This window comes from Pipistrellus hanaki (genome assembly GCF_964339955.1).
Source record: "Pipistrellus hanaki genome assembly, chromosome: 5".
Lineage (NCBI taxonomy): Eukaryota > Metazoa > Chordata > Mammalia > Chiroptera > Vespertilionidae > Pipistrellus > Pipistrellus hanaki.
Genome location: NC_140507.1, coordinates 34,098,245 through 34,110,054, shown reverse-complemented (window position 1 = coordinate 34,110,054; position 11,810 = coordinate 34,098,245). Strand labels below are relative to the sequence as shown.

At 50.1% G+C, this 11,810-nt stretch overlaps 1 protein-coding gene across 1 annotated transcript; it reads right to left on the bottom strand.

Annotated features, from left to right (window-relative positions):
- Positions 1 to 1,060: 1,060 nt before the first annotated feature.
- On the bottom strand, positions 1,061 to 4,015 carry EIF4E1B (eukaryotic translation initiation factor 4E family member 1B; the record flags this gene model as incomplete). Its single annotated transcript, XM_084883906.1, has 7 exons — positions 1,061 to 1,175; positions 1,518 to 1,657; positions 1,798 to 1,911; positions 2,628 to 2,691; positions 3,353 to 3,448; positions 3,742 to 3,914; positions 3,998 to 4,015. The coding sequence occupies 7 exons, from the start codon at positions 4,013 to 4,015 to the stop codon at positions 1,061 to 1,063; spliced, it is 720 nt and encodes a 239-aa protein (XP_084740032.1).
- Positions 4,016 to 11,810: the final 7,795 nt, after the last annotated feature.

Here is an 11,810-nt window from a genome sequence, read left to right as displayed (position 1 = left end):
GGCTAGACCGCGCCCAGGTCCCGTGAATGGGGAGTCGGCTGGTCGCTGCTCCTTTAGTTTTTCTGGGGGCGTACACCCCACCTCCTGGCTCAGACCCTTTTGGCGCTTGGAACCCCAGTCTTATCCCTCTTCCCCAGCCCAGCATGGGCTCCTTGGAGAGTCTCCCAGGAGCGCCTTCCAGGGAGGACTGGAGCAGACCGAGATTTGGGAGGGACTGGATCATAATATTAGAGCCCTCCTTTAAAAAAAATCATTCCACTTTTGCTCAAAGGAGTGCATTTATTTAGAATAGGAACAGAAAGGAGCTTGAGCTCCATCAAGTTTATCCACATCGAGTAGCAGAACGCAGTGAGGTCTGACAGACCAGCCTCCTCCTCTCGTGGGCGGGGCCTCTCCCACATCCGCCCCGAGCCAGAGAAGACCCAAACCCCCTGGCCACAGGAAAGGGAGAGAAAAAGGGAGCTGTCCCCCTCCTCAGCTCCCTCTGCGAGATGATGGGGTTCTGCCTCAAAGCCTCCAGCCTCTGGAGTGAGGGTACAGCCCTACTCCAGAGAAGAGGGTGGTCTAGGAGGGGCTTCACGCCTACAAATCTGATGGAGAAAAGTCCACCAAGGTTTCCCAGCACAGCGATCCCCCGTGGTGCTAGCTCGGAGTGGCAGTAGGCTTGAGCTTCTCCCCTAGAACAGAAGGCCTCCCTAGTCCCCTTTCCAGGTAGGCACAGGGTCAGTACTGGGTCACAGACTGCTCCTGTCCTCTTTCCACCTTCGGTTGGGCCCTCCTTCCCCGTAACTCACCCCACCCCACCTCTGGGCGACACAAGGATACCCAGGGATTCCCGCCTCCTTTCCACTGCCCTGGTCCTCAGCCTGCCCTCCACCACCTCCACCCACAGAGCAGCCCCTGGACCAGGGTCCCAACGCATGTTAAAGCATGTTCATATTAACTCCCCAACAGGTGAGAACCAGCCCTCCGCCTTCGCCCCCGGTCCTGCTGGGACACACATGCACACAGCAGTGAGAGGCTCAGGGGTGGCTGAATGGAGAGAGGTGCCTAGGCCCTCTCACACCACAAACTTGTTCTTGGCCAGGATGTTGCTCTTAGTAGCTGTGTCTGCGTGGGCCTGGTACCCAATGATGGTCTTTGTCGAGAGTCCCAAGCGCTCTTTGTAGACCCGCCTGGGATGGGGATGGGGGTAAGTGGGAGAGGAAGAGACAGGCAGTCAGCACAGCCCTGGAGATAAGCTGGTCCTCTGCCCACAGCTCCTACCCTGGTTCCAGCCACGGACACTCCCATTTTGGGTGCTTTAGTCACATGGAAACCCAAAATAAGACTAGGGCAAAGGAAGAGTTCTGCTAGAAAGAGTTTGGCATCTAGGGTCCCAAACCCTTAACACAGGTGGGTAAGGCAGAAGGGGTAAAAGTTCCAGAGGTCTCCCCTGTAGGCCAAGTCCTCACCCACATGTTACTTTCTCCCCTAAAAGAGGCCCAGACCCCCCACCCCCATGCCAGCACCCTCACCCGATGGAGAGCACGCCCGTCTGGTTCTCTGCCTCCCGTGTCCACACTGCGATCTTGTCCCCCTTGGCTCGGATGTTGATGACCGCCCCACACACCTCCTGGCTGTACTCTTCGAAGCTCTCCCCGATGAGGCACAGCAGCTGGGGCCAAATTGGGGGGGGGGGGGTTGAGACCTCCAGCTGTGACACAGGGACTGCACCCGCCATCCTTGAGACCACAGGTACCATACCAGCCCTGCCCCCTCTTTTGGGGGACCCTCCCCACCAGCCCCTCCACTCACTGTCTCCAACCACAGGCGGTCCAGCTCAGTGTGGCGCTGCTGTTTGGCAAGGCTGACCAGCCAGCGGCCACCCCGCTTATTCCTGGCGTCTTCCCACATGGGCTCGATGCCATCCTGGGAGGCCAGATGGCAAGTCAACTGCCTCCCTCTGTTCAAAGGGAAGTGGGGGCCCAGCCACCTCCCCCAGTCCTGCCCCTGCCCCGCAGGAGGTCTCCACAGGGTAGCTTCTGTTATGCCTCCATCCCCTCTGTGCAGGCAAGTGCCACCACCAGCCATTCAACCCCCCGAGCCTTCTCCTTCGAGCTCCCCCAGGCTCGAGGGCCCTAACGTGTGTCATCTTTTATAGCCTTGCACGTGTGTGTGCCTGTCTCCTTTCCTGAACTGAGCTCCTGAAGACAGGAGTTCAAATGGGGATGATTCACAGAGCCTCTGGGCCATGCCCCACATCCCAAGCTCAGCTGGGCACAAGGTCACCTGGGAAATCTTGAAACACTGATGCCAGGGTCCCACCACACACATCTGCTGGGTGGGCAGCTCCAGGGATTAGCCCGGTCTGTGACGATCAGTGCCCGTGACCAATGCTGACACCTATTCCTAGTTAAAGAGCCAGGCCAGAAACCGGGCTCGTCTTTGTATCCCCACTTTCCAGACTCTTCAATGGTCCTCAAGGCGCAGCGCAGGGCTGACATCTTGCCCCAGCTCCTCTACAGCCTCTCCTCCTCCTGGCTCTGAGGGAGGCTGTCCTCAGACTCCACCCCGGACCTCCTGGGAGGGAGTAGTCCTGGGGAGAGTCCGCCCCCTGTGCCTGGGGGCAGGGAGGCAGCGCTTACCTTGAACACCGCATAGTCACAGCCGGAAGAGAGCTTACTGGCCAGCTGGATGTGACTGTAAATCCTAGAGAGAGTCCCCGGCCCCAGGCTGAATGTCCAGGCTTCTTAAGGGCCTGGTTCCAGCTGAGCTCAGCCCCTCGCCTTCTCACCAGACCCCACCCTGCTTCCCACCAACCTGCCAACTTCCAAGCCTTTGCTCACCCTGGGGCTCCGGCCTGGAATTCCATCCTTACTCACCCTCACCTTCAAACCCCACGTCCTCCCCGGCCTCCCCTGACCACCCATGCCCAGTGCCACATTTGTTGTCAGTGCCCCTCTGGCTGGAGCCCAGGCCTTCGCCCCGACCCCTAGGCTTATAACAGCCCCTTCCCGGTCCCCTCACTTGGCTCTCATAGACACTCTGAGGCAGCCTAATCCTCACTGTGTGGTTGAGACAAGCTCGGAGAGGGGCGGGAACTTGCCCAGGGCCCCGAACCATGAAGCAGCAGAGTCAGGGTCAGCCCCCTGCTTTCTCCCACGCTTTCTCCCTAAACCCCAAGGTCTCCCCAGGCCTGTGCCCCCCGAAGAATCCACTAAGCCCAGCCCTCACTAACGCGGCCAGGCCCCAGGGAGGACTGGGGGAGCTGTGTGGAAAGCAGCCCCCAGAGGGCTGGGCTCTGGGAAGGATCCTGAGCTCAGGGTCCCCTGGCCCCAGCCTCTTCCATAAAGGGCAGGCAGACACTCACGCCCAGAAGTCCTCCACGGTGTCAAACTTGGTGACCAGTTGCAGGTTATCCTGCCAGGCCCGGCTGCGGTCGTTCTTGAAGAACCACAGGGCCCACCTGGAAGCAGAGAGCCCCTGTGCCCTCCCTGGCAGCAGCTGGGCTGGCAGGGAAGTCTCACCCTTTCAAGGACAAACTGGGGGACATTTGGGGTGCAGACCCCCCACCCCAAAGTGTCTGGAGTCAGTTACCCTGGTGGGGCAGAGGGCCGAGGAGAAGTGGAGGCGCTTAACTCAGAGTCCCAGTGGGGTTACGGCTGGAAGGAACACAGGGCCCACGTCGTAGGCCAGCTCTGGCCTTGCCCTTGAGAACCGGGGCTGAGGGAGGAAGGGGTTGTCCAGAGCAGACCCTACCTGTTCTGCAGAAGGTGCAACTGCTGTGTGGCCTCCACTGGGCCCGCACTGCGGGCCTTCCCCCGCAGGGACAGCAGAGTTGAGGGAGAGTTTGGAGCCTCCTCTCTCATGGATGCTCCCGCTGCTGCTGCTGCCGCCGCCTCTCCTTCCTCTTCACCCTCAGCCTCTCTGACCTGACAGAGAAAGGAGCCAGGGTGGGCTGTGAATTCCGGCCCTGGCGGCCCAGGCTGCAGGCGGGGCAGGCAGGGGGGCTTACAAGGCTGCTGGTAGCCATGCTGAAGCAGTTTGGGCTCCTCCACAGAACATCCAAGAGGGACCCCCAGCTGCCAGCTTTTAACCCATCAGCGTGCCCTGCCCCTGAGTGCTCAGGGCAGGGGAAGGGGTGGATCCAGCAAGGAGCTGCTCAGAGGGAGGGGGGCTTGTACTATTCCTTCTGCCAACCGCCTTTAGCAAGCACTTTCTGCCTGCAGCCTGGGGGCTGCGGGACAGGTGAGACCAGGCAGGCTCCACCCCGCCCACATCGTGAGACAGGAAGGTAAGGGTCAATATTAGGGAGCTGCCCTTAACAACATCGAATCCCACTGAGGGTGGGATTTGAATTTAAAGCAGACTGTCCCAGCTGAAACCAGTTTGGTTCAGTGGATAGAGCATCGGCCTTCGGACTGAAAGGTCCCAGGTTCGATTCCGGTCAGAGCATGTATCTTGGTTGCGGGCACATACCCTGTAGGGAGTGTGTTGAAGGCAGCTGATCTATGTTTCTAACTCTCTTTCCCTCTTTCTTTCTCTCTGTAAAAAATCAATGAAGTATATATTTAAGATAATAATAAATAAATAAGGCAGACTGTCCCAGAGATGGCAGAAGCAGTGACTGACATAACTGGGGCGAGGCCAGATCAGAGACCTGGTACATGCATTGAGGCATCCCCTTGTTTCTCTCTGCTGCCATTCACCTCCTCGAGTGGCCACCGATGCCATCTGACACAAGCATTCATGTGGTCTCAGGAAGCATTTGAGTTTATGTTAAATATAATCATTCAGAAACCGGGAGATTGTATTAAAAATACACATTTTTGGTTTCTCTTGAAAATGTGGGGAGGTCTGGCAACACTAGGGCCTCTACCTCGCAGATCCACAATCTGCTGCAGCTGAGGCTGCCCTTTGGCGGAACAAATGAGGTTGCACATGGCCCCACCAGCCAACTACACTCCTGGCCTATTCCAGTATAGCCCACCTAGGCATGGATGGCAAGGGGTAGTGCCACACAATCGAGGTTCAAGTCCTCCCTACCCTGACCTCAGCCAAGTTTTACTGAACCTCATTGAGTCCATTTCCCCATCTGTAAAATGGGAAGGTTAATGATATACAACTCAGAAGCTTATTGTATTAAATGATATAAAACACAAAAGGCTCATAGGAGAAGGCTTGGCTCGGAGGTCAATAGAAATCACCTGAGAACTACCCTGTTGGGAGTGGGGGTAGGAACTAGAAAGGGAACGGGAGATTGGAGGGGGGAAGCTCTGGCTCTGAATAACCTTTCCCAGCCTTCTCAACAGCTATTTTTCTCCCTACCTAATCCCTCCAGAAGTTGGCAGCTCTTAATGAATATTATTATTTTCTTAGCAATATGTTTGTTTGCATGAGTCCAATAAGAATCTGGTCTCTTTATGAATAGGACACATAAAGCCAGTTTCCACTTGTAGTTTTATCAACCAAGACTTTGATTGGAATGTCATGATGGAGAGGACTTGCCTAGATTCTGGATGTCACCAGAAAGCTTTAAGGAATTAAGATTGACTTTGAAGCTAGTAGAATCCCCATGGAGAAATGGCTAAAGACTAAAGCTCAATCTGGAGATTCCTTATGAGTCTCTACCAAAGCAGATTTTAAAGTTTCTCCTCAAGTTTCTTTCCTTCCCCCTGCCCACTATTAGGGGCCCAGATCTCTAAGGGGACCAATCCCTTCCCCTTCTCCCACACCGAGGGAAGCCCATGACCACCTGGAGGCTGACAGGCTATATGTATTCAGCCCCCATCCCCTAATGTATGTGACAGGCATGGGGTTATGTGCTGGGAGGTGGTGAGTGCAAACTGGGTGGCCCCTGTTCTCTGATCTGCCAGAGAGCCAGACATCAGATAATCTCCCCAAGATCACCTTTGTAATCACAAATGCAGACCTTTGAAGGAAAGGAATTGCAGGTGGAGAAAATAAAGTCCACCACCTGACCTGGGCTTTAGAGCAGTTCTAAAGTGCCTGGGCCAGAATCACCTGCAGGGCTTGATAAACAGACCACATTTTGAGAACCACTAGCTCAGAGGTAGCTCATTGGAGAGGTGACGTTTGAGCCAAGAGCTAAAGTATGAGTGAGAGTTTACTAGGTAGTGTAGGAGGGCATCTCAGGGGTGAAGCAGCATGCAAAAGGCTGTGGGGCAAAGGGAACATGGGTACTGGGAGATGAGAAGAAAGAACAGTGTGGTGAAGCCCAAAGGAGGAAGGGTGCTAAGTCTTGATCCCAGGAATGTGGAAAGCATCGCCGAGTGCTTAAGTTGGGACAGATGACCTGGGCAGGTAATCGAAGGGGCTTTCCAACAAGTTCTCTGTAGAAACACAAAAACACTCTCTGAAGCAAGAATGGGAGGAGATTTATGAGGCTGCTAACATAGTTTTCCAGGTGGCAGGGAAGATGGAGAGAACATGGATTTCAGAGGTATTTAGAAGGCAGACTCAGAGGCATTTAGTGATGGACAGGCTCTGGACAGGTGAGGCATGGTGTCCCAGCTACCTGTTGCTGCACAATAAACCACCCAAACTTAGTGGCTTAAAGCAATAATGGTTTCTTTCACTCATAGATCTGCAGTTTGGGTAGCCCTCAGTAGGGATCGTTCATCTCTGTTCCAAAGCATTATCAGTTGGAGTGGCTTACAGGCTGGGGCTGGAATCATCTGCTCACTCCCAGTGGGGCAGTTGGTGCTGGCTGTCCACTGGAACCTCGGCTGAGGGTGTCTGTTAGGACAGCTCTAGTGGCCTCTCCCTGTGGCTGCTTCCTTTCCTCACACTGGCCAGGTTCCCAGAGTGAGAGTCCAGAGAGATGAGAAGCAGAAGCTACTAGTTTCTCAAAGCCTGGGCCAAAAAACTGGCAAAGCCTCAGATCCATGGTATTTGGGTCCTAGGGCCCACATTCAAGGATGATGACATAATCCTTAGGAGGAGTATGACATAATCCACTGGGGGGAGTGTCAAAGAATTTTGAACAGAGGAAGTACTGGAAGAAGGCCAGGAAACCTGTTATTCCCCTCTATCAATTTGGTAAAGTATACTCTTATAAGCAATATTGAAGAATTTATATTTTTCTCCCTACCTAATCCCTCCAGAAGTTGGCAGCTCTTAATGAATATTATTATTTTCTTAGCAATATGTTTGTTTGCATGAATTCAATAGGAGTCTGGTATCTTTATAATAGGACACATAAAGCCAGTTTCCACTTGTAGTTTTATCAACTAAGACTTTGATTGGAATGTCATGCTGGAGAGAGACATGCCTAGATTCTGGATGTCACCAGAAAGCTTTAAGGAATTAAGATTGACTTTGAAGCTGGTAAAATCCCCTTGGAGTAATGGCTAAAGACTAAAACTCAATCTGGAGATTCCTTACAAGATTCTATCAAAGCAGATTTTAAAAAGCCTATATGATCAATTATTATTCTTGTGTTTATGCAAATAATCAGGCCAAATTGAAACTGAACTTAATGCAGTAAATAGTCTTGAGTTGACTGTCTTTGATTTTTTTTTTTAAAGAGGGTGATTTTAGCAGGGGAGAGAGGAGGTTGTGTTTTAATAGAATCTATTGAAGCCAGGGAAAGGGGATAGTAAATTCTAGTTAAACTTTTGGATATTAGACTCTAGTTAAAGTTTTACTTTTCACCTACAAACTGAATTGGATCCTGAATTTTTCTAGTTTTCTTAAGTATATGGCTGCAACTCTCCAAACTAATGTTTCCTTTTTCTCCCATCCTTTGATTTGGAATTATTGAGAACCACTGATGCAGGGTAAACCATACAAAATTTACTTGAGCACCTGGTGGTGTTCAAACTGCAGGTAAGGAGGATCTCTCAGACTTAACAGTTTGCTTTCATTCCAGGAAAAGAATCTTTGAGCCTTACCTCTAAAAATCTTCTCGACAGACAGCCTTACAAGCTGAGAAACTAGCTTATCATTTACTCTGATCATTAACCTTTGTTTCTTCTCTTCTGTTTTCTTGGGCATACCCCGATGGAACACCTGATTGCTAGTTTACACAATATAGGTCTCCCTTTGGGAGGCCATCTGCATCACTGCCTCCTAAAATGAGATTTAGCAATTTAACTGAACTGACTTTTTTTTTTTTTTTCAGAACTAAATGGCTGAGTCAATGAAATGTGAAGCAACCTACCAACTTCACTTTATATAAACTTTTATTATTTAAAAGGGTGGGGTCTGCAGGAACCAGAGGTCTGCCACCTTGAAATTGTTTTCCCTATCCTGCCCAAGAGGTACAGAAGAAAAAAATAAACTTACATCAGAAAAAAGATCTTAAGGTGTTTCCTTTATCAAATTTAAATTAAAAATAGTGAAAAAGGGCTTCAGGCAGGTGCCACGCCTTCATCCAGGGAAGCCTGTCCACCAACCCTGTAAAGTCGGTCCCTCCCTCTATCACCTGGTTCTTACCTCTCCTCAGATCTTAAATAACTATAATTCTCCTTCTCATTTTCAGGCCATGCCTTTTCACTTTCTTGTCAAATTTGTCACCTCTAGGATATAATTCCATATCAAGATGATGATGCTTCATGGATTCAGCCTATGCCTACTTCAGAAGAATCAGCTAATAGCCTCTCTGTTCCCGTCGTGGATCCATCCCCTTGTCTCCCTTAGATCACGCATAGAGACACTTCCATACCATCTATAGGCAGGTACCACAGCCTTGTCAGCAGGAAGCAGTTATTAAGACAGATCATCCTCCCTTTCACCCCTAAAAAAAATTTCAGGGATGGCCTAACCGGTCTGGCTTTGTGGATAGAGTGTTGGCCTGTGGACTGAAGGGTCCCAGTCAAGGGACCCTTCAAGGATCCAGTCAAGGGCATGTACCTTGGTTGTGGGCCCATCCCCAGTTGGAGATGTGCAAGAGGCAGCTGATCCATGTTTCTAACTCTTTCCCTCTCCCTTCCTCTCTGTAAAAAATCAATAATATTATATATATATATATATATATTTTTTTTTTAATTCAGGGATGGAAGTGTCTGAGACATGCCAGTAAGCCAGGACCCTGAAATAGGGAAACTGAGATAGATAGTTAAATGGTTGAGCAGTTTAGAGCCATTAAGTAAATTGAAAAATCCTATCTTCTGTAAACAAGACACTTAAGGGTAAATGGTTACACTTCTCCTCCCCAACCAGAGGATAAATAGCGGAAATCCAACAGTGTACTAGGCTAGTTTGGACCAGCTTGTGAGAACAAATATTAAAGTTTTAGGAATTTTATTTGCCATTTATAAAAGCCACACCCTGACTTCATTGGTTGAGCATCATCCTGTGAATCAAAAGGTTGTAGGATTCCCAGTCAAGAGCACATTGTGGGGTAGGGGGGGTTGTACGCAGGAGGCAGCCAATCTTCACTCTCACATTGATGTTACTCTCTGTTCCTCTCCTTTCCTCTCTATCTAAAAACAATAAACTATTCTTTGAAATCCATTATTAAAAATTAAATAATGTAAACTTTTAATTTTATAAATTATGTTAAAAACATATATAATAAGCATATAAAACAAGTATAGCATAATAAAAACAAATTTATAATTATTTTACCATTATCTATGCTCTTAAGATCATTTTTAAATCTATTTTATCTGATGGTGGAAATACAGTATATCTCTTCCCAATTCTCTGTTCAGTGACACCACATTGAAAGCTTGAAATTAATCATGGTGTGAGAATTTACACCATGGGTATCAGCAAACTACAGTTCAAGATACTCCCCTCTTTGGATAGCCGTGTGTTAAAATGTTCTTGTACACCATGGCCCATATCTACACCTGCAGCCAGCCTGAAGTGAATGCCCGAGCTCCGGGCTCAGGTAGCCTGCTGCTGCTGGTCACCTCCTCTAGTTTGTCCACCAGGCACCGCACATTTGGCATGGCCCAAACAAGCTCATTACCCCCCTCCCCCAACCCCCAATACTGCTCCACCCCCTCAATATCTGTTTCATTTTGCAGCAGCATTAATCACCCGTATGCCCAAGCCAGAAGCTGGGAATCTTCCTAGACTGGTCCCTCTCCCTCTTCCCCAGAGCCTGATAAGTTACCTCCTGAATGATACCCAAATCTCTCTCTCTCACACACACACACACACACACGCACACACACTGGCTTTGTCATCCTTCCTGTGGGTTCTGCCTCCTCCTCCTCCTCCCTGATCTTGCTGCTTCTAGCCATGTCCCCCTCCCACCGACCCTGATTTGGCTCTATAAAATGCAGATCTCGTGTAGGTCTCTCTTGTGCTTAAAATCCTGCAGTGACTCCCAGTTCCAGAAGCACAGACACCTTTCCTCTGGTCTCCTTCTTCTCTTCCTCCTCTCCTCTCTCCTGCTGGATCCTTCCTCATCACATACTCAGACATTCGTGAATCACAGAAATCACTCTGGCTAATTTAAGCAGGTAAGTTTATTAGCCAATACTGGGCAGCTCAGACACTCTCCGGGAAGGCCAGAGAACTCTCCCCGGAGACCACGCAGCCTAGAAGGATGCCCCAGCCCACACTGCCAACAGGCCCGGGAAGACCCCCCTGACGTGCTGGCTGGGCACAGACAGTGCAGCTTGGGCTGCCATGCTGGGTGCCCCCAGAAGCAGTGTCACTGCTGCAGGCAGTCCCTGGCAGGGGCTGCCACCACCACCACCACCACCTGTCCTCACAGACCAGACTCCCTCACTCCCCGTTGCTCTGGCACCAGCTTCAGATTCAGAGTCTGGGGTCGGGTGTCTGGGGCTGAGGTCACATGCAGGTCCTGGCTACAAGGAAGGCTGGGAAAGCAGTGAAAGTGCCTAAAGGAGGAGGTGGGCTCTGCCTCAGAAAGTGGGGATTCCCCAGACAGGGGAAGGGGGCAATTTTAATGCTGAGAGGCCAATGATAATGATAGGTATCCCCTGTGCTAGCTCTTACAATTATACAAGTGAAATACTATTCCAGGTAAAATAATCAAAGGTGATGAAACATAAAAGCTTCTCTCTCTCTCTCTGAGTCCTCTCAGGGAGAGAAGGGGCAACTACTATCAATGGTTTTATTAAAAGTCCTTGCAGCCTGGCCAGCATGGCTCAGTGGTTGAACATCGACCTAAGAACCAGGAGGTCAGTTTGATTCCTGGTCTGGGCACAGGCTCAATCCCCAGTGTGAGGTGTGCAGGAGGCAGCTGATTCATGATTCTCATCATTGATGTTACTATCTCCCTCTCCCTTCCTCTCTGAAATCAATAAAAACATATTTTTAGCCGAAACCGGTTTGGCTCAGTGGATAAAGCGTCGGCCTGCGGACTGAAGGGTCCTGGGTTCGATTCCGGTCAAGGGCATGTGCTTGATAACTCTCTCATCGATGTTTCTAACTCTCTATCTCTCTCCTTTCCTCTCTGTGAAAAATCAATAAAATATATATATTTTTAAAAAACATATTTTTAAGAAGTCCTTGCAGATGTGTTCTTTGTATATTCAGATATAAGTACGTCTGTATATATTTGAGCATAGGTATCTTTGTAATGAATATGGTATGTGATATATATAATTTTCTATGTATCAAAATTGGCTTGTCCCACACCTTACAGTTTGGCACCTGGCTAATCCTTTCTAGGTAACGTAGCAGTTCGCCAAGTGGACATAACCACAGTTAGCTTGCCAGTCCTCTACAGATACACATATAGGTCTTTTCAGGGTTTTTTCTTGCTACAAGAAACCGCGCTGCAGTGACTCTCCCTGCACAAATGTCCGTGTGCTTGTGCAAGGAGAGATCCAAGAGATGTATTCCTGGAAGGGGGAACTGTTGGCTCCAAAGGAGCG